Source organism: Amblyomma mixtum, chromosome 3 (genome assembly GCF_055824585.1).
Source record: "Amblyomma mixtum isolate Tamu chromosome 3, ASM5582458v1, whole genome shotgun sequence".
Classification (NCBI taxonomy): Eukaryota; Metazoa; Arthropoda; class Arachnida; order Ixodida; family Ixodidae; genus Amblyomma; species Amblyomma mixtum.
In genome coordinates, this window is record NC_143014.1 from 91,992,464 (window position 1) to 92,018,998 (window position 26,535).

The 26,535-nt window shown below is 43.1% G+C and overlaps 1 protein-coding gene across 4 annotated transcripts; it reads right to left on the minus strand.

Annotated features, from left to right (window-relative positions):
• Nucleotides 1–337: 337 nt before the first annotated feature.
• On the minus strand, nucleotides 338–26,346 carry LOC149350941 (nudC domain-containing protein 1). Of its 4 annotated transcripts, XM_089580105.1 has the most exons (11): nucleotides 25,658–25,789; nucleotides 25,388–25,542; nucleotides 17,073–17,243; nucleotides 15,344–15,545; nucleotides 13,292–13,486; nucleotides 8,706–8,810; nucleotides 8,606–8,642; nucleotides 7,244–7,388; nucleotides 4,007–4,123; nucleotides 2,882–3,094; nucleotides 338–661 (listed from the first exon to the last, which is right to left on the minus strand). In XM_089580105.1, the coding sequence occupies exons 1-11, from the start codon at nucleotides 25,776–25,778 to the stop codon at nucleotides 404–406; spliced, it is 1,719 nt and encodes a 572-aa protein (XP_089436231.1). In that variant the 5' UTR covers nucleotides 25,779–25,789; the 3' UTR covers nucleotides 338–403. The 4 variants fall into 4 exon arrangements, with proteins under 4 accessions (XP_089436231.1, XP_089436230.1, XP_089436232.1 ...); XM_089580104.1 differs by having other exon boundaries at nucleotides 8,606–8,810; XM_089580106.1 differs by lacking the exons at nucleotides 25,388–25,542; nucleotides 25,658–25,789 and adding an exon at nucleotides 26,121–26,346 and having other exon boundaries at nucleotides 8,606–8,810.
• Nucleotides 26,347–26,535: the final 189 nt, after the last annotated feature.

Consider the following 26,535-nt stretch of genomic DNA (forward strand, 5'->3'; position numbering starts at 1 on the left):
ACAGCGCCCAACTACTGCCTGCATTCCTCCTTTCCTCCTACAAAGCGGTCATGCTGCCACTGCTTGAGGCACCATTTTTTTAATTTTAACTCCCGAGCGGTAGCAGCAATGGCATTAATCTGGGATTGGTTGCTTTTTTTTATGTTAACATAACATGACCAATCAATGGCCACTACTCACACCTTCCAAGCCAGGAGCAAAATGGCAAGCATACCTTTTCAGGCATTATCGAAGATATTAAAATCAACTCAGTTTTTACACAGCTGGCTCCATATACAGCACTTAGTTCTTTCCCATACATGTAACAAGAAAACAAAGAAAACAAGGGACGATTCCATGAAAGCAATGCCACATGTTTATATTTATTCTGTGAACAATGGAACATGAAAATGGTTGCAAATGACTATGAAGAAGGCACCTTGACAGCATACAGAGCACCGGGGCTCAATACAAAGATGCAGCGCCGGTTGGTCACCATACCCAGAATGCCATCACATTGCTCCAGGCTGATGACGTGCTGTTTAGCAATAGTGGACACTTCTCGGCCTGTTTTACGATTGCGCAGCTCCTGGCTGTTCCCAATTGTTTCAGGTTGCCGGTACAGGTACACATGCCGCACAGCATTGCACACAGCCGCAAAGCTGAAGTCTGGCGATGCTGCCTGATAAGGGCCCCAAAAGAGAGGTCCCAGAAAAAAAGGTTAGACATGCAGGGCCAAGCTACATGCTAGACACCTACCACATGCATGCACTTCCACATCAGTGAGCAGGTGACTAAAATGACTCTGAAACAGTATATCTACCACAGTCTGCAATCAGTCAGTGCCAAGTCAAAAGGGATGCGATACTATAACTGTGAGGGTCTGGAATGTCAATTTATGCCTTTTGACTTGGCCAGCCAGTGCATTACCTCTACTACTATCCTGACAACTAACGAGATAACATTTTGTAGAAATGCTGGCTGCAGCGCAGTCACCAATATATTACCCCAAGCTTTTAAGCAAGCTTTTAAAAGCGACAAATGCTGACCTTCAAATAAAAAAGAAACAACTCGGAGAAAAGAATGCTGACACAATGCAGCAGAATAGAGCAGACTTTGATCTCCCCATGACAGCTTGGAACAGGAAAAAAAAAATAGAAAAACAGCCTTGGCGCATTTTTACAGTGAGTGCATGTAATACTTCTTATATCAGTACTCCCTTTCTGTTATTGCACAGCATGTCCCGAAGCTGCACGTTAACTATGAGAGGCGCCGTGGAAGGCTTCGGGTAAATTTCGACTGCTTGCAGTTTTCAAAGCGCACATCCATCGCACAGCACACAGGCGTTTTTGCATTTGATCCACACTGAAATCTACCCACCATAGCTGGGATTTGATCCTACGACTTCAGGTTTCAGCATCCAAATGTCAAAATCACTAAGCTATTTGACTAAAATCCCAGGAGTAACTATTACAGATCAGAACAAAACTACAGTTTCATGCAAGTTTGCATGCACATAAAATGTGGAGGGAATATTTTACAGCACTCGGGTGTTTTCAAAAGCAGAAAGTCTGGACCTGCTTCTGGCTACAGCTGACTACCCGTTTTCAAATGACCGAAGAGCAGCTCCTCTCTAAGTGGGGCGGCTTTAAACTCTTAAGCGATTGCACAGAAATTTGTGCATAATGTAGGTAGTTTCAAATGATAATCATGACCTTGGTGCCCTTTAATGCAGCAGTAGAGAGACAAAAAATCACTCGTAAACATTAGAAAATTTGCAAAAATTGCAAGGCCTTTAATAAGTTATGGCTAGGAGTGTGCAAATATTCAAAACTTTTAATACAAATTGAATATGTTTGCTATTCGGTTCATATTCGAATCGAAAAATGGATATTAGAATTTATGAATAAGTGGTTTGGTTTATTGGGGTTTAACGTCCCGAAGCAACTCAGGCTATGAGGGACGCTTCTGAATAATTGCAACTGCTGAATATTCAGAAGTGACTGAATACCGGCGACTTTCATAAATCTGAATAAAGCTGATGATCTGGAGATCGGGTTTAAATTGTCGGGAACAGATTACAAAGGCACCTTCTTCACTTTCATCGCTATTGTTTATCACATGGGCCGTTCATTTTCAGATGCTGCTGGCTTCAACCTCGTGCGAAATTCCGCTAGTGGGCTATCCCACACTTGACAAAAACAGATGGCTGACCACCTGCTTCGGTCAGTCAAAAATGCGAACGTGCACGCAGTTTTGTTTGATCCTTCCACAATGTTTCTTAACGTCCCCACTTAATGAGACTCACTCATCCTGTCCCCTTCACAACTCAACGAGCATTAGCTCTGCTATCTTGTTTTGGTCAACTACAATACGTGACGAAGCCCACTTGTGGAATTTCGCCTGGGGCCCCCAAAGGGGGGCCAAGTCGAGGTGTCACTGGCAGGGCAAGCATTAATGCACAAATCGCACCCACTGTATGGTGCATTGCAGTCCACGCATCTCTGACTTTCATGCAATGGCAAGTATGGCAATTATCAGAGAGCCCCTAAGGCTAGGCCAACAAAAATAGCCTGTCCACATAGTTTCGGTTTCTGAGCTTTACTGCCAGCCCAAGGCGACGGCGGCTCTTCGTTGCCCATATTTGCGAGCCGTCCGAACTCAGCTGCGCCACTTTCAGATGCTGACTGGTGCATCGCTAGTCTTCTTTTTTTTAGAAACAGTCTTGCCTTTCCTCTGTTTCTATGAAACAATAACTTAACAATAACAATAACTTGCCGGCATACAGAGGCACACATAAGGTTTTGCTAGCGCACATGCACCATAAAAGGAGTTGCTTCAGCAAGTCTCCACAGGCTGCGCACTCGTGCTGACCAAAAACCAAGAAAGAAAATTTGCATACCACAAACTTGCGGTCTTGCTTTGATGCCTGCACGTAACCAAATGCATTGAAGGTGGCCACATGCTCCACACGAAAAGAGTCAGCATCTCCTTCGGCCATCACATTGCGGGGTTGCCAGATAAGGCCATCCACATCATGTCGAAGACAAAGGGCTGGCATAAGATCAGCTGAAGAACGCACGCTGAATAACCACTGATGGCCACTCAGGTTGATCTAATGCATCCCAGAGAAAAAGGTTCGTCATGACAGGATAAGTCTCCAATACAATAAGTAGTTGTTTAAGCAGCACACTGACAGTTCTACTCCAATAAGTAATTGGTTACCCAGAACAGTGACAGTTTTAGAGTTAACAAGCATGGAAGGAAAAAGAAGATTCCAAAGGGAACAAAAATGCTAAGTCTTTATGAAGTTGGTCATGCATGTGTGCAAAGAAAATAGAGCACATAGAGAAAAAAGCACGCAGCAATAATGTTTCCAGATCAAATAACAAAATAATATTTTAATATGCCACTCAGTCACCACCAGACTTCCGTGCAAACTCGCCTAGTTAACCTCCCTGCCTTTCTATTCATCATTCTCTCTCACCTACGCTCTACTCCCCTCTTCCTAAGCACCTCATTCCCGGGAGAGCTGGGAACTCCTAATGCACTCTGCCCAACACTATGGCCACTCTTGGTGGCCCACATTACCTTGCGTGTAAAATAACTAACATACAGCATCAATCTCCAGCCACAACCTATCAACATAAACCAGTGACTTAAGCCTGGGACACATTTATATTCATTTTCGTTTTATCTACAGATTTGATAACAGCTCACAGGCTTAAAAAGATATAGTAGTGCTTTCATCTTATTTACGGTTAATGGATTTAACGTCCCAAAGCGACACAGGTTATGAGGGAGGCCGTAGTGAAGGGCTCCGGAAATTTTTTACTTCCTAGGGTTCTAAACATGCACAGACAATGCACAGTACACGGGCCTCTAGACTTTCGTTTCCATCGAAAATGGACCGCCGCGGCCGGGACCGAACCCGTGCCTTTCGGGTCAGCAGGCGAGCGCCATAACCACTGAGTCATCGCGGCAGCCTACACCTTATTTAAAAACAATCAACGAGGGCACGACAAACCTGATGAGTCGCTCGGTGAGAGTCGCCACACAGTCTCGTGAATGAGAAATACTCAGTTGTGTTATCACATTCATCCAGCTCTTGGTAGTTGAAGCTTGGTTTCTCTGATCCAGCAACCTGCCAAAAGATTTCTGCACTGTCATGCTACGAATACCCCTGTCAAGCGCGTAAGTTAAGGGCCCTTACGGGGAGTGTGCTTCGACATCTGGAGTGATACCTTAGGCTATGCGGCGGTGCTAAGCGGAAAAGGAAGTGCACTCATAAGAAAAAAATGAGACAGAAAATGAACAAATTGAAGAGTCTGATGAAAAAGAAAAAAAAAACGATTTTTAAAACTTTATTGTTTGACATGATATCAAAAATAATATGACCTTAACTCTTTCCGTACCATGGGGGAAATGGCTATTTTCTGAAGGTTTCAGTACATTTTTTTTTTCTGTTAAAACTTCTGCATTCAATATTTATTGCAATACCCAAAAACAGAGCTGAATAAAGGTGCTTTCTATTCATATCAGTTTAAACAACAAATTGCATGTTGCAACAAAAAATTTTATTTGCTAAAAATGACTTTCTAGGAAAAAAATTGAACAAAACTTGCAAAGACACGCTTGTATTTAAAAACAAAAAAATGTTAAAAATTTTCTGAAATATGCAAAATGTTTGTTACCCTATTGGCCACTATCAGCAAAAAAAATCATTTCTATCTTGCATAGTATTCATGCTACAAAACAATAACTGGAAACCCTACAGTTGTGCATCGGAGAGCGGCCGCCTGTGTTTCAGGCTGGTTTCCATCATCACTGATGTGAAAACTCAATCACCTTCAGCGCCTTGCACCATTTTCAGGCTCGTTGTTGCACAGGTCGTCGATTAAATCACTCGCAGACTAAACGGAGTCCTCAGATTTGCTATGTTTTAGTGCGCGTGGCGCGCATGTGGAGGCTGCCAAGCGACTTTGATGGTACCGAATCTTCGGAGCGCGTTCAAAAAGTGCTGTTTTATATGGAAAAAAAAAAAACTATATCGGAAACAAAACTTCAGTTCTCTGGCTACAAGCCAGATTCGCATCGTGCCTGTAAGCAACGCGGAAGGCTCCGAAGTCGAGCGGCGAAGGCGTCATCTGCGGGCAACCTGACGGGCAATGAGCGCAAGTCCGCGTCCTCATTTCTTCGCAGCGAGTTAGAAAGTGCCTGATCGCAGGACAAAAGAAAACTACATCGGAAACAAAACTTTGAATCCTTGCCTACAAGCTGTATCTGCAGCGTGGTGATTAGCAACGCAGAAGGTTCTGAAATCGGAGCATGAAATCATCGTTAGCGGGCTAACGATGCTCAATGGGAGCGGTAGGGAAAGAGTTAAACAATTTTAACAATGAAAAAAAATAATAAAATAGAAGATGGTTGGTTGGTTTATGGGGTTTAACGTCCCAAAGCGACTAAGGCTATGAGAGACGCCGTAGTGGAGGGCTCCGGAAATTTCGACCACCTGGGGTTCTTTAATGTGCACTGACATCGCACAGTACACGGGCCTCGAATTTCTCCTCCAAAGAAATTCAGTCGCCGCGGCCGGGATTGAACCCACGTCTTTCGGGCCAGCAGCCGAGCACCATAGCCACTGAGCCACCGCGGCGGCCTAATAAAATAGAAGACAAGACTATCCAGAATTTTGACAACTGACAACATACAAGATGGCGGCACGCTGCGGAGTTGCATCTGATCTCGTTGTTTTGTTGTCTTGCTTCGTGCGTAGCTCAAACGAAGAAATATTTTTTAAAAACAGTGTTACAGCAAGTAAAATAAAAATTTGAGCACTTTTTTATACACCATACATTTGTGCCTTCTAAGTCGCTGCTGGCGAGGCTATGCACTTGGCCCTCAAAGTGCGTTCTGTGAACGCACTCCGACCTGAGTGCGCACTTCTGTGAGTGCACCTTCGTTACACCATTTAGCTTCGCTAGAGTGCACTTTTAGCAAGTGATACCCTTCATAAGTGCACTTTATTTTGCGCGCTTGACAGGGGTATAAGATACAGTGAAATCAATGCATCAGCTACTGTGCACAACCATTCACAAGAAGTTCAACAAGCACTGCTATAGAAGGCTCTTTTTTTTTGCACAGGATGATACTTAAAGATGGCATCGTATGCAGGGTTTAATGTCCCGAAGCTGCTCATGAGGTATGAGGGATACTGCAGCGGAGGACACCGGAGTAATTTCGACCACCTGAGGCTCTTTAATGTGCACTGACATCACACAGAACACGGGGGTTTTTGCATTTTGCCTCCAATGAAATGCGGCATTGTGGTCAGTATTTGATCCCTTGACTTTGGGATTATCAAAACCAGAGCCACTCAGCCACTACGGAAGGCGTTACAAAAAGAAATTGGATAAAATTCTGTGGACAGCAGTGATAGCCTGTGCACACTTGGTAACTTGAAAAGCATACGAAAACACATGCAGCAAAGCAAAACACTTTGTACAAAAGAATGTGAAAATCCTCATGAATATAGCGGCATGGATAATTCCTCTACACCATTAAAGCATGGCACTTTTAGCTAAAGATCCTGGCAACAACATTGCACAAACATCTGATTAGCCTGATTAAAAACTAATGAGGAAGTACTGGTGACACACAGAGCAGCTATTGCTCCCGCAACAGAAAAGAAGCAAGAACAGAAGTGCTCATACACAGTTGGCAGAAAAGACAGTGACATATTCGTGTTCCGATCACAAAAAAATGTCGAGCTCGGCAGACAAAGGTTTCTTTTATAGGGGTTTAACGTCCCAAAGTGACTCAGGCCATGAGGGACGCCGTAGTGAAGGGCTCCCGAAATTTCAACCTCCCGGGGTTCTTTAACGTGCATTGACATCACACAGTACACGGGCCTCTAGAATTTCGCTTCCATCGAAATTTGACTGCCGCGGCCGGCATCAAACCCGTGTCTTTCGGGTCAGCAGCCGAGTGCCATAACCACTGAGCCACCATGGCAGTTAGGCAGACAAGGTCATCATCAGTAATGCGCAGTGAAAGTTGACGGAACTCCAATGACATTTTCATAAAAACAAACCTACTGTAAATATGTATGTAACAGAACAAGAAATAATTTTTTTTCACAATGTGTGTTACTGGAATACTTGACCTCCCACAATGCTTCTACAGTAACACAAATCGACAGCTAGCACACACCTATGTCAACCAGCCAAAAGAAATAATAAAAGGTGTGAAAGTAACTCCTTGCCTCATTATCTGAAGTAAGATGTGCCAAACGGGCATGGATTTCTTCCACAAAAGCAGGATCAATAACTTCTTCACCCCTGGAGTCACCAACGACCACTTCGTGCCACACCACTCCACGCTCAGCCTTCAAGAGGCGGATTTCAAGTCTGAAGATGAAAACCGCCACAGATTAATCATTTGCTGCTTTTCCATTATGATTATACTTATCTGTAGTGCAAAAATTTTCATGCATAATCTTTCATGAAATAACATAACACAGGACACACATGACAACTTCAAGGCAAGTTTCACAAAATTTCTGAACAATCCTGATAATGCTGCATTCAACTTATATAGTGTTTAAAAACTACTCAGCACATTTTTTCCACATAAGCTGACCCCAAAGTTAAAGTAAGCTTTTTAGATTACTAGCTTCAAAAGTGTGGGAGTAACAAGTCTTTATACCATTGTGATTATCTTGATGAAACATCAGTTTATTAGTATTTTGGGCATTTTATTGAATAAGGATATTTGGGTGCTACTTCCTAGTAGCATTATGCATTGTCTTCATTTTGGGAGACCATATTATGGAGAACTTTGAAAGGTATTTCTGAAAGTCAACAAACAGTTAATATTTTTCATGGAAATCTCCAGTGTGAAGGGCGAAAGTTCGCAGAATTGAGAGAACAAGTTGAATGAAAACATGAAGACTACTTAATAGGTATCACAATAAAATAGACCTAGCCTGATGCCTATGTACTGACTAATTACTCAAATACTGACATACACCCTATACCACCCCAACCAGTATATAGGTGCCTTGCTTCAAACTGCAACTTCAAAGGAGTGTAGACTGTTCACTGTCTTAACTGTGCTCTGGCTGCACGAAGCGGGTGCACTACTCTGATGAGATGCAGCTCCCTGAAGAAAACAGAAAGACTTCCATTAAATCTGCAAAAGCTTCTTCTGAACAACAACATCACAGAGATAGCAGCCTCATTCAGTGCTTTGAAAAGCACGCTTGTTATGTGCGCCAGTAAGCTACCTTTACAAAAAGGCGCAAGTACACCAAAAATCTCACACTAAAACACTCTCCACACTTGGCTACTCAACAGGCAAAAAAAAAAAAAAAAAAAATGCAACATCCCTGAACAGCCATGTTACTAGACTGTTAGGCAAGGCAGGCTACCTCATTGAAATGATAGGCCTCTTGTGCCAAACCAAGCCTAACATGCAACTACACAAACAAAAAAAGAAAAACATGCTACATCTTCTCACAAGACACAAACATTTTATGGTTCGGCAACAAACAAAACACTTGGAAGTCAATTTAGACACTACGGTAACTTGGCACACACTACAGAAGAGCAGGAAACATGCTTACTTATCGCCTTGAGTGCTGAAACTGCTGTCACTTTTTACTGCATGAGGAAAGTCACCACTCAAAACCGTCTCACCATCAATGGTAACAGTGATTGTTTTACCATCGATTTTAGCCTTGGGCTGCTTTGGGCTTGCCTCATTCAGCCGGAAAACAACTCTAATATCTTCAGCAGTCTGAATGAAGTAGTAGAGTGGTGGCTCTTGAGCTTAAGAAAGAAACGTGAGGAAAAAAGTGTTTACACTGAGGAAGCATGACCATGTACAAGCAAACAAAATGGCATGCTGACCTGGTTTTACGATATTTTAAATCTTTATACAAACAGCTATATTCCACTACTGCTAAACAAAATGTAAAGTGCACAGAACCTGCTACTGTACAGACACCCAATCCGAAATCTTTTCATAAAAAGCTGGCTGCTGGCTGCAGGTTAGTGGGAGGACGGGGCATCACCTGCTCTACGTGCTGACTACAGCGACGGAACTGCCGCTTAACATCTGCGGTAGCCTGCACATGGCACCTTTTTCGTGATGCTTATGCATGGTTTCTAGCATCCTTACATGCAGTGCAGAAAGCAGCTTAACTAAGCCACTGCGCAAAGCGGGTGACGACAATGAACAGTGCTATGCTAGCAGACAGTGAGTCTGCAGAGGTGTGTAAGGTAGCAGCACAGTCCCTCAAAACACACAATGAGCTACTCAATCCAATGACACACCATCCCATCACATTCCTGGCTTCCGCAGTTTGTTAATTTCATCCTCTGACTGAGTGTAACTCCAACTCGACAGCCAGCTAGCTGCAGTATGCATGCCAAAAATACTGACATTTTTTTAGTTAAAGGACTGCAAACACCTAATTTTATTGCATGTCTTCTTCTTTCAGACGATGTGTTATACATTAGAATACATGAATTACTATGTGGTATTTGCCTATGACTGCTAAATAATTTATAACTGAATTTCTTCTCTCATGCTGTTTCGGTTTCATCAACCGAACGATGGCTGTGACGTGTAGTTGAACTTTAGGCCATGTGAGGCACGGAAAAACTGCAATATAAATGCTGATACTTAGTTTTAACTCACTACAGCACTTAAACCAGCCTACTTCTAGAGCTAGGATTACAACAAATGACGTATCAGCTGTCATATTGCCGTTTTTTTTGCCTCACGTGACCTAAAATTCAACTACACATCACAGCCATCATTCGGTTGATGAAACCAAAACAGCATCAAGGAGAAATTCAATTATAAATTATTTAGCAGTCGTATGTGAATACCACGGTGTGCTCCATGTATACCAATGTCTAACGCATCATTTGAAAGAAGAAAACACGCGAGTAAAAATTTGGTGTCCGTAGTCCTTTAAAACTGAATTTTGAAAGTTGAACTCAGGATACTTTTTTTCAGTTTAAATTGAAAAGTCCACCCCGCAAGTAAAATTCATGAACAAACATTGAAAAACACCTAGGCTGCATTCTAAAAACTGTGCAAGCAATGAACTCAAAAGTGCAGCTATTAGTGAAATGGACAGCAAAGTGAATTTAAAGGGTCCAGTGATGCCTTTTCACTCATGTGACACTCAAGAGGAAGTGTTAGCCCCAATGATTTGCATGCGCTGGTGCTTTCTCTGTGATGACTCATCCTGGCATGCCCAACCGACATGAATACCAGCTGTGTTTGCCTGGGCACCTGGCAATATTAATGTATTATTGGAGCTCGTCGCCAGTGAAAATGAAGTAGCTTGCAATTAACAATGTAATTCTCATATCTTAGAGCAAATCAGGTTACACATACTATATCGAGATTAGATGCCCCAATACCTACTCTACCTACTATGTATAATATTTAGCTTTTGCCATTTTCTTCAGCTTTTTTTCCCCACTGTTCTCTGTCAAGCTGCACCTCCAGAAACCCACCCCGCTAATTAATTAAGGGCACAATCAATTGCCATTTCCCATAGCAACACAGTTAATCAGACTGATGCAGGGTCAGGGACACAGCTGGACAAAACAATGTGCACCACAAGTGCACACCACAGTGCTGGCTACTGTCGTCATCTTGAAGTGCTCTGCACTGTTTGGGAGCATGTAACTCTATCAATTGAATGTGTTAACTCTCCGTAAGGGTAGGCTTGTGCCTTAAACAGTACCGGCATGAAATGTATCAGTTCCTTTTTTTTACCATAGTGCGGTGGCACGATGGCTTGAGCCTTCTCGTATGCAGGAAGTGCAGGATTCGATCCCCAGTGTTGCCGGATATCCACCAGTTTTCCAATGGATACAAGCTTTCCCCTGATCTGGTGCTTGGCTTCTCTTGGGTGAAATGTTTGGGGAAATCGGTCATTGGCCCCACCTTATGCAGATCAAACCTTAGTCATGACACTTTTTTGGCCAAGCTGCTCTTGCGCCATTGAAAGCCAAATCAGCGTTATCATTTTTGTTTTCCTTTTATTTATTTATTTATTTATTTAAAATACCTTACAGGCCCCATAGGGGCATTGTGTAAGGGGGGTTAAGAGTAAGCAGCAGAGTAAAGTGGTAAACAAAAGATACACCTCAATACAAGGCTCACCAACATTAGTACCAAGATTAAAACATGAAACAGGAACAACTGTAGTAATGAAAGGCCACAAAGGTACACTTAAGGAAATAACCTGAATATCACTTCAAGAATTGTACTCCCTGATATGGTCATTTTTTGTGTTTTCTTTTTTTTACTCATGTTATTTCCTTAAGTGTACCTTTGTGGCCTTTCATTACTACAGTTGTTCCTGTTTCACGTTTTAATCTTGGTACTAATGTTGGTGAGCCTTGTATTGAGGTGTATCTTTTGTTTACCACTTTACTCTGCTGCTTACTCTTAACCCCCCTTACACAATGCCCCTATGGGGCCTGTAAGGTATTTTAAATAAATAAATAAATAAAAGGAAAAAAAATGATAACGCTGATTTGGCTTTCAATGGCGCAAGAGCAGCTTGGCCAAAAAAGTGTCATGACTAAGGTTTGATCTGCATAAGGTGGGGCCAATGACCGATTTCCCCAAACATTTCACCCAAGAGAAGCCAAGCACCAGATCAGGGGAAAGCTTGTATCCATTGGAAAACTGGTGGATATCCGGCAACACTGGGGATCGAATCCTGCACTTCCTGCATATGAGAAGGCTCAAGCCATCGTGCCACCGCACTATGGTAAAAAAAAAGGAACTGATACATTTCATGCCGGTACTGTTTAAGGCACAAGCCTACCCTTACGGAGAGTTAACACATTCAATTGATAGAGTTACATGCTCCCAGACAGTGCAGAGCACTTCCAGATGACGACAGTAGCCAGCACTGTGGTGTGCACTTGTGGTGCACATTGTTTTGTCCAGCTGTGTCCCTGACCCCTGCATCAGTCTGATTAACTGTGTTGCTATGGGAAATGGCAATTGATTGTGCCCTTAATTAATTAGCGGGGTGGGTTTCTGGAGGTGCAGCTTGACAGAGAACAGTGGGGAAAAAAAGCTGAAGAAAATGGCAAAAGCTAAATATTATACATCTATTCTTCTCTGCCCCTGTTGCACATTTAGGAAATACTTTTGGACAGTACTACTCATAAGGTACTCTGCACTCTTGAAGGTGCCCGTCAAGATAGAAAAAGTGCCTCAGGGCCTCTTTAACACCTTGCATATGGAGCAGAAAAAAGTGCTCACAAGCACAATTATATGTAGTCTTTGTCAAAAGTAACCAGGCTCCATGGTTTGCTTTTCATTCGTATATTAGAGCCCTCACGGCTTCCCTAAAGATCAAAAAGTTCTTTGAAGGTGAGAACAGGGGTTCTTCTTACCATACAGAGATTTGGAGCTTGAGGGCTGGCATAACAGCTTTAATATACGACTGAGTAGAAAAACGTGCAGCCTGGTTACTTTTGACAAAGACTGTACAATTATTTAATCTGGTCTGAAAAAGAAAAAAGGAGTTCCCATGCCACTATGTGTGTCCAAACAGTTGCGTAGTCACACAACGAGCTCCTGCTGTACTCCCCGAACTACAAAAACTTCAAAGCTTCAGGTGCCAAGGAAAGCCCCTTACCATGTTGTCCAGAGCGCCATGAGAGCAATAAAACTGCCCCAACACATGGCTCAGCAAATGTTCTAATCACAAGCGACCTCAGAACTTCTGAAAGTTTAATCCTTTCACACATGCATTATGTTCTACTATGAAGAAATCTCAAAATTTGTGCATGTATATTGGAGCCCCCATTTCACAAAAATAACATGAATGGCTATAATAGGTACGAAAAGGCCCTACCACGCTGTCCAGCAGAGATTTTCAAATGTAACAGGCATCACTGAGTTTGTGAAAAGACCTTAGCCGCTTCCAAAAAAGTTTGAAAAGTTGCATACACAATATAGTAGATGCCATGCTGCAAAGGGTTAATAGAATCGAATGGCCACTATGTACAGCCGCTGTCCCACATAACCTGGACACCTGTCATGCAACTGTATGTGTGATAAAAGATCTGCCACATGGAAAAGAAGCATTTTCTTAAACAGGACTAGTCAAGTTATGCACAATACCTGCACTGCAAAACTGAAGCCCTTCAAGCGGTAAGTATGAAAAGGTGTATCCCAAATTAAGTGCGTCGAAGAATGTGGACCTGCTTGAACTAAAATGAACTTATTTCATGAGGAGCACCCGCAACACACTCACATTTGCCACCCTTGGTCTCTTCCACCTCATGACCCACTTCTGCCTTGCACGAGTCATAGACAAAACTGTAACTCTTCTCTGATGCCAGGCACAAGGCATTCCCGTGGGTGTCAAAGGACACATACTTTGGAATGGAAGCACCAACAAGCCGGCGGTGCCGCTTGACGCTCCACAGGCCACCTTCGCCATTGGACACTGCATGAACGGAGCAGCCTTTTCAGGTGTGGAGACCATGTGCAGAGAGACTGACGCACACTCAGCAGGCTAGTGTAAATGCACATTAACTCTTTCCGTACCATGGGGAAAATGCCATTTTCTGAAGGTTCCAGTACATTTTTTTTTTCTATAAAAACTATTGGATTCAATATTTATTGCAATACCCGAAAAAAGTGCTGAATAAAGCTGTTTTCTATTCATATAAGTTTAAACAAATTGCATGTTGCAACAAAAAATTTTATTTGCTAAAAATGAGATTTTAGGAAAAAATGAAACAAAACTTGCAAAGACATGCTTGTATTTAAAGAGAAAAAAATGTTAAAAATTTTCTGAAATATGCAAAATGTTTGCTACTCTATTGGCTACTATCTGCAAAAAAAAATTGTTTCTATTTTGAATAGTATTCATGCTACAAAACAATAACTGGAAACCCTATTGTTGTGCATCGGAGAGCGGCCGCCTGTGTTTCAGGCTAGTTTCCATCATCACCGACGTGAAAACTGACTCATCTTCAGCGTCTTAGACATCTTCAGGCTCGTTGTTGCACAGGTCATCGATTAAATCACTCGCAGACAAAACAAAGTCCTGAGATTTACTATGTGTTAGAGCACGGTGGATCGCATGTGGAGGCTGCCAAGCGACTTTGACGGTACCGCATCTTCGGAGTGCGTTCCAAAAATACCGTTTTGTAGGGTCAAAAAAAACTACATCGGAAACAAAACTTCAGTTCTCCGGCTACAAGCCAGATGTGGATCGTGCCTGTAAGCAACGCGGAAGGCTCCGAAGTCGAGCGGCGAAGGCGTCATCTGCGGGCAACATGGTGGGCAATGAGCGCAGGTCCGCGTCTTCATTTCTTCGCACTGCGTTAGAAAGTGTCCCCTCGCGGGACAAAAGAAAACTACATCGGAAACAAAACTTTGGCTCTTTGCCTACAAGCTGTATCTGCAGTGTGGTCAGTAGCAATGCAGAAGGTTCTGAAATCGGGGCATGAAATCATCATTAGCGGGCTAACTATGCTCAATGGGCGCGGTAGGGAAACAGTTAAGAACCTTTCAAAGATATGAGCACACAGCCGTGAAGCATGGAAAAAAATGTGCACAATGTGACACACAAAACATGTCTTAAATTCAAACAGATCAATGCACCTCACAAGAATTGCTATACAGCTCGCCTCACATGAAGGAAGGAGACCAGATTTTATTCAATGCTTCATCGGTACAGCAAATTCTGAGAAATGCTCAAAGACATTATAAGCAGCAATATAGCAAATAATTTACCAAGGTGCTGTATGGTACAGAAAAATCAGGATTCTGCAGCAAAATCAGCATACAAGACATAAATGCTTCCTATAAAAATATTAAAAATATGGTGGTTCAGTATCCGCCAATTACCCAAAATGTCAGCTGTTCATCACAAGATAACCAATAAAATTTTGACGAAATAGAATTTTAAAAGTACTATAAAGAGAGGCAAAAGATGATGTGGCAAGCAAAAGTGCTTTCAGCAAAATCTGCTCAACATGCAAACAGCAACACACAAAACTTCCTTTCTATCTAAGAAGGGCCTTTATCACACTGGCCTTTTCAAATTCCTTGATTCCCCAAGGCTTTCCTTGACAAATGGAGTCCAAGTGCTGGCTGTGCATGGCAACCAGTAAAAGCGAAATGGCTAAGGCCACTAATTTTTTTCAACAACCACTTCATTTCTAACCTCTGACTGCCAATTACTTGACTAAAGTCTGAGCTGAACACAGTTAAAACTAAAAAACTTGTGCATTTTTTTTTTTGCAATGAAAAAACATGCCGAAGTAAACTAAAAAAAATTAGATGTACTCACGGCAAGTAAATGTCAGCCATTCCAGGACACACACAAAGTGCACAGTGGTTTCAGGGATGCTGACACTACCCTGAACATCTTGTGGACGGCTAATGTAAGCCAGAAGACACTCCATTTGCTGGCTGCTAGGAAAGTTGCTGTGAGCACTGGTCAGAAGTATGGTACCTGGGCGGCTCCACTCAAGACGGTGAGTGTAACACAGCTGTCAAGAGAAGTGAAAATATTCAGCTATATGACTGTGATAACACATCACTAGGCAGCATCTGATCATCTTTTTACAGAACTCGGAGAGACAAGGCATGTCATGAGTTAAGGGGGGACATGGGTCTTGGAGCATTTTTTTTTATTTACGGACCAAATGCAATGACACTGCACATACTTATTCAGTTTTTTCTGCTGATTTCAAATATGCAATTTGTTTATTTCTAGGCCAATTAGTTCCTGAGATATAATTATATATCATGCCATTGTCTGCTCAAACATTAAAAAAAATGGGCCACCAGAAATTTAACTTTAATATGTGGGTAGATACTACAATGTGTGAGGAATGCAACACTGGAAGCAGTTTTCAGTTTTTTGTCCGTGTGGACAAATGGCCTTAATAGTTAGTTTCATGTGTGTCGTGTTTTCTGGCACTGTATGTCTGGTTAACTCACTTGAAAACTAACTATTACGCCCATTTGTCCACACGGACAAAAAACTGAAAACTGCTTCCAGCGTTGCATTCCTCACACATTGTAGTATCTACCCACAGATTAAAATTAAATTTCTGGTGGCCCATTTTTTTTCTATTGTTTGAGCAGACAATGGCATGATATATAATTATATCTCAGGAACTAAATGGCCCAGAAATAAACAAATTACATATTTGAAATCAGCAGAAAAAACTCAATAAGCCTGTGCAGTTTCATTGCATTTGGTCTGTAAATGAAAAAAAAAAAAATGCTCTAAGACCCATGTACCCCCTTAAGCAGAAGCAGAAACTATGCTCATTAACAAATTAATGAACTTATTATCTCCTTGGCTCTAGAGAACTGAATAATTCTTAAATTTTTAGCCCATATGGATAAAGCATACCCTCCAGCAGAAAAAACAAAGGTCAATACTGATGTGTACATAAAAAAACATAGTAAATGGTTGGGTTTAATGTCCTAGAGCGACATATGGGATATGAGGGATGCCATAGTGGAGGGCTCCAGATTTAGATCACATGGGGCTCTTTAGCACTCTTTTAGTATAGTTTTACTCATTTGCTTCAAATAAACCAACTAGCCTGCCAGAGAATCCCACTTCAGTATATTTCTTGTCCCCTGGGCTCTTCTCTATTTCTCAAGAATAAGGAACAAGCGGCACTCTTCTATGTCAACCTGATTGCCCTGTCAACATGCCAGTCCTGAGTCTGCACCTTGTCTGTGCTTATGTGTGCCTTTCGCCCCGTTCTCTTTGCATGGTTTTACCCGTTCACTTCAAATGAACCAACTAGCCCACCAGAGTGTCCTACTTCTTTAGCACACACAACACACATGCAATTTTGCATCTTGCCTCCATCGAAATGCGGCTATCACGGATGGGATTCGATCGTTTGACTTTAGGATCGGCAGCCAAACGCCAAAGCCACTGAGCCACAGGGTGATGATATATACATATTGATGCTGATAAGGCAGTTGTGACGCAAGTGAAAAAGTCACAACAAAAGAGGAAATGAGACAAAGATACAGCTGAGGCTCACCTGCCAAGGCTCCCCCTGTGGCCGGCTAGGAGAGTTGAGAATGTAGATAGTACCCATCCCATCAGAAATGAGACACCACTCAGCATGAGGGAAATCTAGAGTACCAGTGCGACATGTACCGCTGGCCTCAGGAATTTTCCAGACAACCCTAGGTTCCAGAAGGTGGCTTTCCTGAAAAAAAAATTAATGGTGATGCACTGTCCCAGCCTAACACACTAGAACACCAACGGAAATCATGACAATATGCGCTTTCGGCATACGGTCATCAAGCATTCATAAATTAATGCGCATCTGCTTTAAGGGCACGGAGTAGCCCCTACACTTCTCATATATTAAAGCAATAGCATTAGAAGCCTCATCACGAAAAAACAAAGCATGGTCAATCACAAACTTCGCCGATTGGTTGAGACAGTGATGACAACACAGGGTCATGTGACATGGCCGAGCGCTGACTGGTCGATGGGGCGTGACATCATGAGACCATGTGACAGGACAGAGTTTGCAGGTGCACTGACCACGTGACATGGCCAAGCACGGTTGCAGGCTTGGTGGCAGTTGGCAGCTGCGCTTGGTTGTGTGCAGACATGTCTAGACAGTTCCGTACATCAGGATGGAAAAGAGCCAGAATTAACCTTGCGTGTGCCTTCCGTAATGAAAAATCACCGCAAGCAGATAGGGCAACCCCAGAAGCATGTTGTTGAATATGGAGCAGCGATGGCTGCACAGGCTCAGCGCATGCAGAGGAGAAGCAGGCTGAGTGGACTTCAGACGTTAATGCTACTGCATCCTCAACATGTAATGTAATCAAGTGTCCTCTAAATTTATTTTTAGGCTTGTTTAAGATCCCATTTCTCAGAAACTGCACCACCGATCTCATCTGGGTTTCTTTTAATTTATTTCCTAGTCTCTATTAACTAAACTAGAATTTATTTTTGCTGTGAATACTTACGACTTCATGCCACTTTTTTCAAAGCCATAAATTTTTCGGTGTATTTATAGAATAAAACACTCCCGGAAAAGGCCCACTTCATAGATGGCTATCATTCTAGTTCAGTACCTTTGCATCTGTATGCTGATAACCCTGGAGAAAAGATCAGCTTTCCGCCTTTTACTTTTCCAACATTCGGTCGAATACGTCACAAAAAAATTACATCTTGAGATAATGTCAGGGATGAAAAACATAAACATAATTACTTCAATTTTCTGACATGAACAGCATGCACTGAAATTTCTATTTACCGCTTAATGCCAATTATAAGTTGACATTTTTTTTTCTTTTCAAAAAATGACTATCCAAAATTAGGGGGTTGACTTATAATCGGAGTCAAAGCGGAGCTGTAAGGTTGACCAATATGCGGAGTCAAAAGTATGTATTTACTCAGGTAATGAGCCCATTGCATAATGAATCTGCGCCCACTTTTGCCGTTCAGAATTTACATTCTTTTTAGGCATTAGCGTTCCTTAGTGCATTCCTCAGTTTCGCGTCGTCTGCAGCGCAGACCTCGGTAACGCGCCAAAATGCTGTGTGCCAATAACATCACAGTGTGCTCATCTTTTGATGGCAGCTTCTATGGGGATGGTGCGCTTGGCGAACTTGGCAGAGCGCCAAGACTTTGTGTGTCGTTCACGTGATCTTGCGACGCTTTCCATGTGTGATGTCTCGTTAGTTAGTTAATTATATGGGGTTTTATGGCGCATAAGCAACTATGGCTATCATGCGCCAAACACAAGGTTAGATGATGTTATGTTAAGTGTATAGAGGTTACATTATAATAGGTTTAAAACATTGGCTTTCTTTAGAAACTTACAAACGAGTGAAAACTTGACAAGTGTTTGCTCACCTAAAAGCAATGCGGGATGAAATAAAATGTGTTCATTGTAAAATACCGTAAAAAATTTTTTTCTAAGTTCTTCGAGGTGCGGACAAGAAATTAAAATGTGATTTACTGTGAGCTCCTCACCACACATTTCACACACAGGTTTGTCTTTTTTTGTTAATAAGAAGTTATGGGTGATGTGTGTGTGACCTATGCGTAAACGACATAAAATTACTTCGATAAAACGCTCTTTATGGCGGCATGATTTCCATTCTTTTAAAATGGGCTTTATGGTATGCAGCTTGTTGTATCCTTCATTTTCCCAAGAAGCTTGCCACTTGGCTCTCAGTCTGCTATACACCAACTTTATGTAATCCCTAGGAGGCAAATTCACATGTTTTATTTCCATGGTTCTGGTTTGTGCAGCACACATGTCGGCTCTCTCATTGTCCTTAATGCCAATGTGACTGGGAACCCAGCAGAATTTTATAACATGTTTTTGTGTTGTGACCTTTACTATATTGTGTATGATGCTTCCAATCAGTGGCTCCGTGGCATTTTTGGAGTTTAATGCTGTAAGGACGCTCAGTGAATCTGTATAAATGATGCTGTTTTTGATGTTTTCATTTGTTATTTTCTATACCGCAACACTGATAGCATAACACTCCGCGGTGAAAACTGTAGCACATGAGGGCAGTCGTACTGCATTTTCGTTTTTTCCTTGTATTACTGCGCTTCCTACATGAGCATGAGTTTTTGACCCGTCAGTATAAAATGCAGTGTAATTTCTGTATTTTTCTTGTAGTGCTAGATATTCTTGTATTATATGGTCGTGTGGTGTACAGGTTTTCCTGAGGCGTGTTAGTGTGACGTCACACACTGTGGGGAGAGTGTACCACGGTGGTAGCGCTTCGTGTCTTGGGGCAATATTTTTTATTTCATTTAGCATGTTCAGAGCTTGACATTTTTCTTCGAAGCGCAAGAGCAACGGCTTAATCGCATGGGGCTTGTTGTTGAAGAGTATTCGGGATGGGCATTTCGTCACAATTGGGTAACAGAGATGTTTGGGCTGAGAAAGGATTTTGAGGATGTATGTACAAGTTAGTGCAGTTCTTCGATCTTCTAAGGAAGGTTCATTCGTTTCCACATACAGACTTGCTATTGGTGAAGTTCTGCAAGCACCGGAAGACAACCTTAAACCAAGATTGTGGATAGGATCCAGTCGTTTTATGTAGGATGGTCTTGCTGAGCCATATACTATGGACCCATAGTCTAACTTAGAGCGAACCAGAGAACGATATATATGTAACAGGCATGCCTTATCAGACCCCCAGCGTTTTCTTGACAGTAGTTTCAGTATATTGAGGGCCTGGGAAGCTTTTTTCTTTAAGCTGTTTATATGTTGCAAGAAAGTGAGCTTTTTATCGAAAGTTATCCCTAGAAATTTATGCTCTTGTTTGACAGGTAATGGGGTCTGGTTTAGATATAGTGTGGGGTCGGCCTGTAGGCCTCGTCTCAAAGAGAACAGAACCGCTACTGTTTTCTGAGGAGAAAATCTAAATCCGTTTCTATCTGCCCAGGTAGCCAGTTTATTTATTGTTATTTGTATCTGTCGCTCACAAGTAGGTATGCTGGAAGAGATGCATGCTATTTGGAGGTCATCTACGTAAACTGAGTACATTATGGATTTTGGGATTGCTTTTCCTATCGAGTTCATTTTGATGATGAATAAGGTCGTGCTGAGGATGCACCCCTGGGGTACGCCAGTTTCTTGTATAAAAGTGTTTGAGAAGGTTGCGCCTAGGCGGACTCGGAACGTGCGGTTGGTTAGGAAGTCGTTCAAACAGCTCAGCATCCTGCCGCGGATACCTAGGTCCGCTAGGTCACGGAGGATACCGAACCTCCACGTGGTATCGTAAGCCTTCTCCAGGTCGAAGAAGACCCCGATACAGTGTTGCTTGTGGATGAACGCTTCCTGGACTGTGTTCTCAAAGCGAACAAGGTGATCGGTTGTGGAACATGTCTTTTTAAACCCGCATTGGTGTATATCTAAAAGTTGCCGGGACTGAAGTATGAAGGTTAGTCTGATGTTTAGAATGCTTTCGAATGATTTTGCTATGCAGCTAGTGAGTGCTATTGGCCTGTAACTGGTGGGACTAGTTGGTGGTTTGCCAGGTTTTAGAAAGGGTACTATGATTGCTTCTCTCCATGCTTGGGGGATTTCTCCACTCATCCATATTTTATTGAAAAATTTTAGGAGAGCCTCTATGGCAGTCTGAGAGAGGTGAGCAAGCATGACATAATGTATATTGTCTGGGCCTGGTGCTGTCTTTTTACCGGATGTTAGTACTGTGTTTAGTTCCTGCATTGTAATAAGCTGATTGTAGTCTTCATGTATGCATGTTCTGAAGGGAAGTTTTTGTTTTTCTACTATTGTTTTGTGCTTTTGAAAGGAGTGTGTGTAGTTGGATGAGCTTGAAACTGTAGAAAAATGCTCACCCAATATGTTGGCCTGCTCTTCTAATGTTGTTTGAGTACCGGGTGTTGTTAGCATTGGAAATGTGAATGGAGTAAAATTTCCAGTGAATTTCCGCACCTGCTGCCACATTTTCTTTGATGTTATTGAGCTGTTTATCGAGGATATGTACTGTTGCCATGATGCTCTTTCTGCGTTGCGTCTGATGTATCGTGCTTTTGCTCTTGCCTTTTTAAAGTTTATGAGATTCTCATGTGTTGGATATCTCCGAAAAATGCCCCAGGCTTTGTTTTGTTTCTTTTTTGCATCTTTACATTCTTTTGTGTGCCAGTATTTGTGATTTTGTTTTACTATTCCAGAGGATTGAGGAATATCTAAATGTGTGGCAGCTAAGATACAATTTGTAAACTTTTCATTGATCTCATTGATGTCAGTATTTTCTAAAACTATTTTCTCTAATGTGGCTTCTGCACTAAAAAGTTGCCAGTGAGTTAAACGTAGCTTCCAACACCGTGGTTTTGTGGGAACGACTGTTGGCGATGATGAGAGACTTATTACAACAGGGAAATGATCACTTCCATATGGATTGTCTAAAACACTCCAGTTAAAATCGTTAAAAACAGTCGGTGAACTAAAAGACAAATCTAAAACACTCATTTCCCCCGAGGTTGGGGAGCAGCATGTGGGTTTATTAGAGTTGAGTAAACAGACGTCATTGCATAAAATAAAATCCTCTACGAGATGGCCTCTAGCGTCAGTTTTCTCGCTTCCCCAAAAACATGAATGCGCATTAAAATCTCCAACTACCAGGTATGGCTCTGGTAGCTGCTCTAAAAGATCCTCTAAGTCATGTAGTGTTAAATTAAAGTGCGGATCGATATATAGTGAGCACACTGTAATGGTTTTATGGGCAACCAGAGTGGCTGCGGCAGCTTCGAGTCTTGTTTTTAGTTTAAGCTCTCGAGCCGGGACACCGTTTTTCACTATGATGGCTACGCCTCCCGACAGCCGGCTCGCCTGTTCCCGATCGCGGCGGAAAACAGTGTAATTCTTAAGAAAGTTATTTTTTTGGGGACCTAAATTTGTTTCTTGTAGACATAAGGCGACAGGAGCGTGTGCTCCTAGTATGTCTTTTATGTCACTGTAATTGTTTAGAAGTCCTCTACAATTCCATTGTATTATGAAAGCCATCTTATTTTTGTGTTTGTATCGGGTGAAAAACTAGATCAAGTGGTTTATGGTCTTGTGACTCGGGGCCTGTCTTTTTTTGATCGATCCTGGGAGCTCCGCTGACCCTCCGATGTGGACGGCGCGGGGCTGCCCGGGGTCGTGCCCATCGCCTCTGCGGAGGCGCTGGACGAACGTGCAGAAGGCACGTTCACTTTCGAGTTTGACCTCGACCTGTGGGAAGAGGTCTTCAGGCCCGCCGACCCGGGGGTCTGCGCAGCCTGACTTGGAGTTGGCGGAGTAGCGTTAGCTGCTCCACCTTTGGGCGCAGATGGCCCCGCCACAGGCTCACTGCGTGTGACCTGGATGGGTGCCGAAGCCTGGTGTGGTGCGCCGCGCCCACGCACCACATCGGCAAAGTTTGATTTTGCAGTGAAGGAGAATGAGTTGGTGAGTGCAAAACGCCTTCTCGCTTCTTGAAATGAAATGTTTTCCTTTGTCTTTATGGTGATTATCTCCTTTTCTTTTTCCAGGACGGACACGCCCTGGAGTATGCTGCATGGTCTCCTTCACAGTTTGCGCAGTGCGGGGCTGCGTCACATTGATCAGAATGATCCTTCAAGGCGCATTTCGCGCATGTTTTCCGACTGCGGCAACTTTGTGAGCCGTGGCCGAACCTTTGTGACAGTTGAAACATCGGCGAGGGTTGAGAATGTATGGTCTTACGTTAACTTTCAGATATCCTACTTCGATTGTGTCGGGGAGTGTGCTGGTGTTGAACGTGAGGATCATGTGCTTTATGTCTATTTCTTTATTATCCTTCCGGATCTTGATTCGGCGAACATCTATGACGTCTTGGTCACTCAGACCTTCAAGCATCTCTTTTTCTGTGATGTGGACAAAATCATTTTCGGATATCACGCCCCGGACGGTGTTCAAAGATCGGTGTGAAGTCACGGATACAGGAATATCTCCAACAGACACAATGTTTACGAGTTTTGAGTGCTGGATGTTGTCTCGCAGTTCGAGCAGCAAGTCACCGCTGGCCATTTTTGATACCTTGTAGCCAATGCCCAAGGTTTCTGTCTAACACTTTGATACTAGGAAGGGAGACAGGATTCTTGCTTGCTTATCTTGTACTTCACTATGGATGACATGGTACTTAGGAAAACTCACTTTTCTTTTTTGGAAAAAAACATCTGCTTCGTTCAGCCCTCTCTTGAGAGAGCGATCAGGTTTGGAAAGTGGGGGAGCCATAAAAAATTCAAGTTTTTCAGTCATGATGCCAGCCACCCACCATGGAGCCCAACAAGGGGACGGGACAGGAACTTGAAAGCAAGTCCTGCCCACGCCAGCTGTACACCTCAACTATAACCAAATATGACACAACTCCGGATAATTGGCCACACAAGGTTAACCCCAGCCGCCTATGAAAAGTGAGAAAAAAAAAAAGAAGAGAGGAGGAAACAGGAGAGTTGTAAGAAAGAGATAGGAAAGTGAAAGATAGAGGGGAGGATAGGAAAAGGCGACTGCCGATTTCCCCGGTCGGGTCAGGCCGGAGGTGCTGTCTACAGGAAGCTGGGGCCAAAGTGGTGTGTTGCCTCCGCCGAGGGGCCTTAAAGGTCCAAACGCTCGGTATCAGCTCAACCACCAGGATCCCCTTTTCCCCGGACACGGCGATGCCACGCACGGCTAAGCACGGATGCTCGGGTCCGTGGTGATGCATTGTTCACCATCATCCCCCTGCGGGGATGTCCCTGTGGATGCTCGGGTTAACCCCGTAGTGTCGCCACTCACTAACGTCTGCATGCTGCAGACGCCTCCCTGCGGGGAAAAATGTCTCGATACTGTTTCCGACGGCCAGCAGCAGCAGTGGGTTCCAAGATGGCAATGACCCCGACTGTCTCCTTCTCACAAGCAACGACAAGTTATAAGAGATGCTTAGTGGACAAATTGTTGTTTCCTTGCATGACTTACCCTAAAACCTTTTTGGCGAGCTATAGGGCCTTGGGAGTACCTGCATTCAGCCTGCGGACAACTCTGGAGATTTGGTTTTACTTTTGCTGCACTTGGTACAAACTATAACTCACTGCTCCTACTTTTGGCTTTGCTGAGCTGCGCTGGTCTTTGGACTTCAAATTTATCAGCAGCTGACAAGGGGCACAAAAAGAGCAAAGGGAGCTCAAGCTGCACTATATATCAGATCACCGACAAGCGTCGTATCAGTTTGATACTTCTTCTGGCTGCAACCAAAATGAACAGTGCTGAGAAAAACAGAAGCCATGAAACAAACAATAATTCCTCGTACATGACCCTTAGCAGCCAATCACAGGCAATGCCGGGAGAAATTCAGCCCAGTGACTATTCCGGCTACGGGTAGTATAGACTCTGCCTCAAAAAATAATGTTTCTCGCCACCCTCACAAAGAAAATATATATACTTCACCCACACACAGAAATTTACACTAATAAGTGCAGGCAAGCAAACGTGAAAGAGGAGAGGAAAAACACAACGTAAACGTGAACGAATAATCCTTTGGAGGAGAAAGACAGATGCGTGTTTTCTATTGCTCGTGCGTTTTTTTTCGCAGCGTTTCCGTTGCAAGAAATGTCATAGAACGCGCATGTATTTGCATGTTCACTGAGGCAACAAACGCGCTTCTTGGCTTTAAGAACGACGCACGCGATGCGACTCTTGCTATCCACTAACATACGCCGAGCGCAGAGAAATGAGGCTAAACGTGAGGTGAGCTTCATTCCTCCGACGCATAAATGAATACAGAATATGAGAAGGAGGAATATTTCTTAACCATTTACAAGGCAGAACTTCCATGATTTTTAGCCGGGCATACTTACTTGTGAAAAGTGAGTCCACATAACATGGTGAGCCTCGGACATGAAAAACACGGTATTGGTATCCCATGGATCCACGACGAGCGCGTTGATAAATCCAGACATTTGGACATGGAGATAACCGTACTGATCATCCTCGAGGTGAACCTTTTGAACGCCTGTTCGAAAATAACAGCATAAGCACTTCCATTTAAGAGAACAGGCTAGAACGCAAGATAGAAGAGGACCCCTTGGAAGTACTTTACTGCACATGTTACAGTTGTCCGATCTTACCTCCTTGGAATGACTGCCGTATGATCGGCAGTGGCTCAAGCGAAAGTCGATAACTCTCAAACCTTGCATCCAAAAGATTTCGATTTGGAATAAGATCGAGCTTAGCAGCGTTCGCCGCCATGTTCGTGCAAATGACAGAACTGATGGACGAATGACACATGCGCCGTAAGCAAGGCGCAGTGGCGCTGCTTTCACCCTGTTGAGGTAAGAGCTGAGGTAGTGCTCTTTGTCAAAAGTAACCAGGCTGCATGGTTTGCTTCTGGCTTGTATAATGGAGCCCTTGTGGCTTTCCTAAAGATCAAAACTAGTTGGAAGGTAAGAATACCCCCAGTCCTTACCTTTAACGGCCATTTCAGCTTCAGGGAAGCTGTAAGGGCTCCACTGTACGAGCTAGAAGCAAACCATGCAGCCTGGTTACTTTTGACAAAGACTGTACGTAAAAGTAGCTCCGCAAGAAACTTACGTGACATTCAGCGAAACACCCAGCGGATAGTGTGCCGCCTGTTGTGGGTTTGTCCGGCATCACAACACCCATTTATCGTGACGTCTTAAAGGGACGAATGACAGGGTCGTTCTTCATATATTGCAATTTTGTATTTCAGCAATTAATACAAAAGCCTCTGATTAAGTTTCCAAAATTTAGGTGCCCAGGGCGCGCTGTATATTCGAAAAAATGAGATCGATATTGAGACCAGGAAACTCACTAGGCCCTGTCCTTGTCTGCTGTCGCTCTCACTATCATCTCCCTTTCCCTTTCGTTTCCGCCGGCTGCAGCTCGGGTGCTTAAGATATTAGATAACAATTGCCGCGGCCGGCAACACTCTTTTACTTCACTTTTTTATTTTTAAATAAATCACTACCACCACGGAGCAACGTCG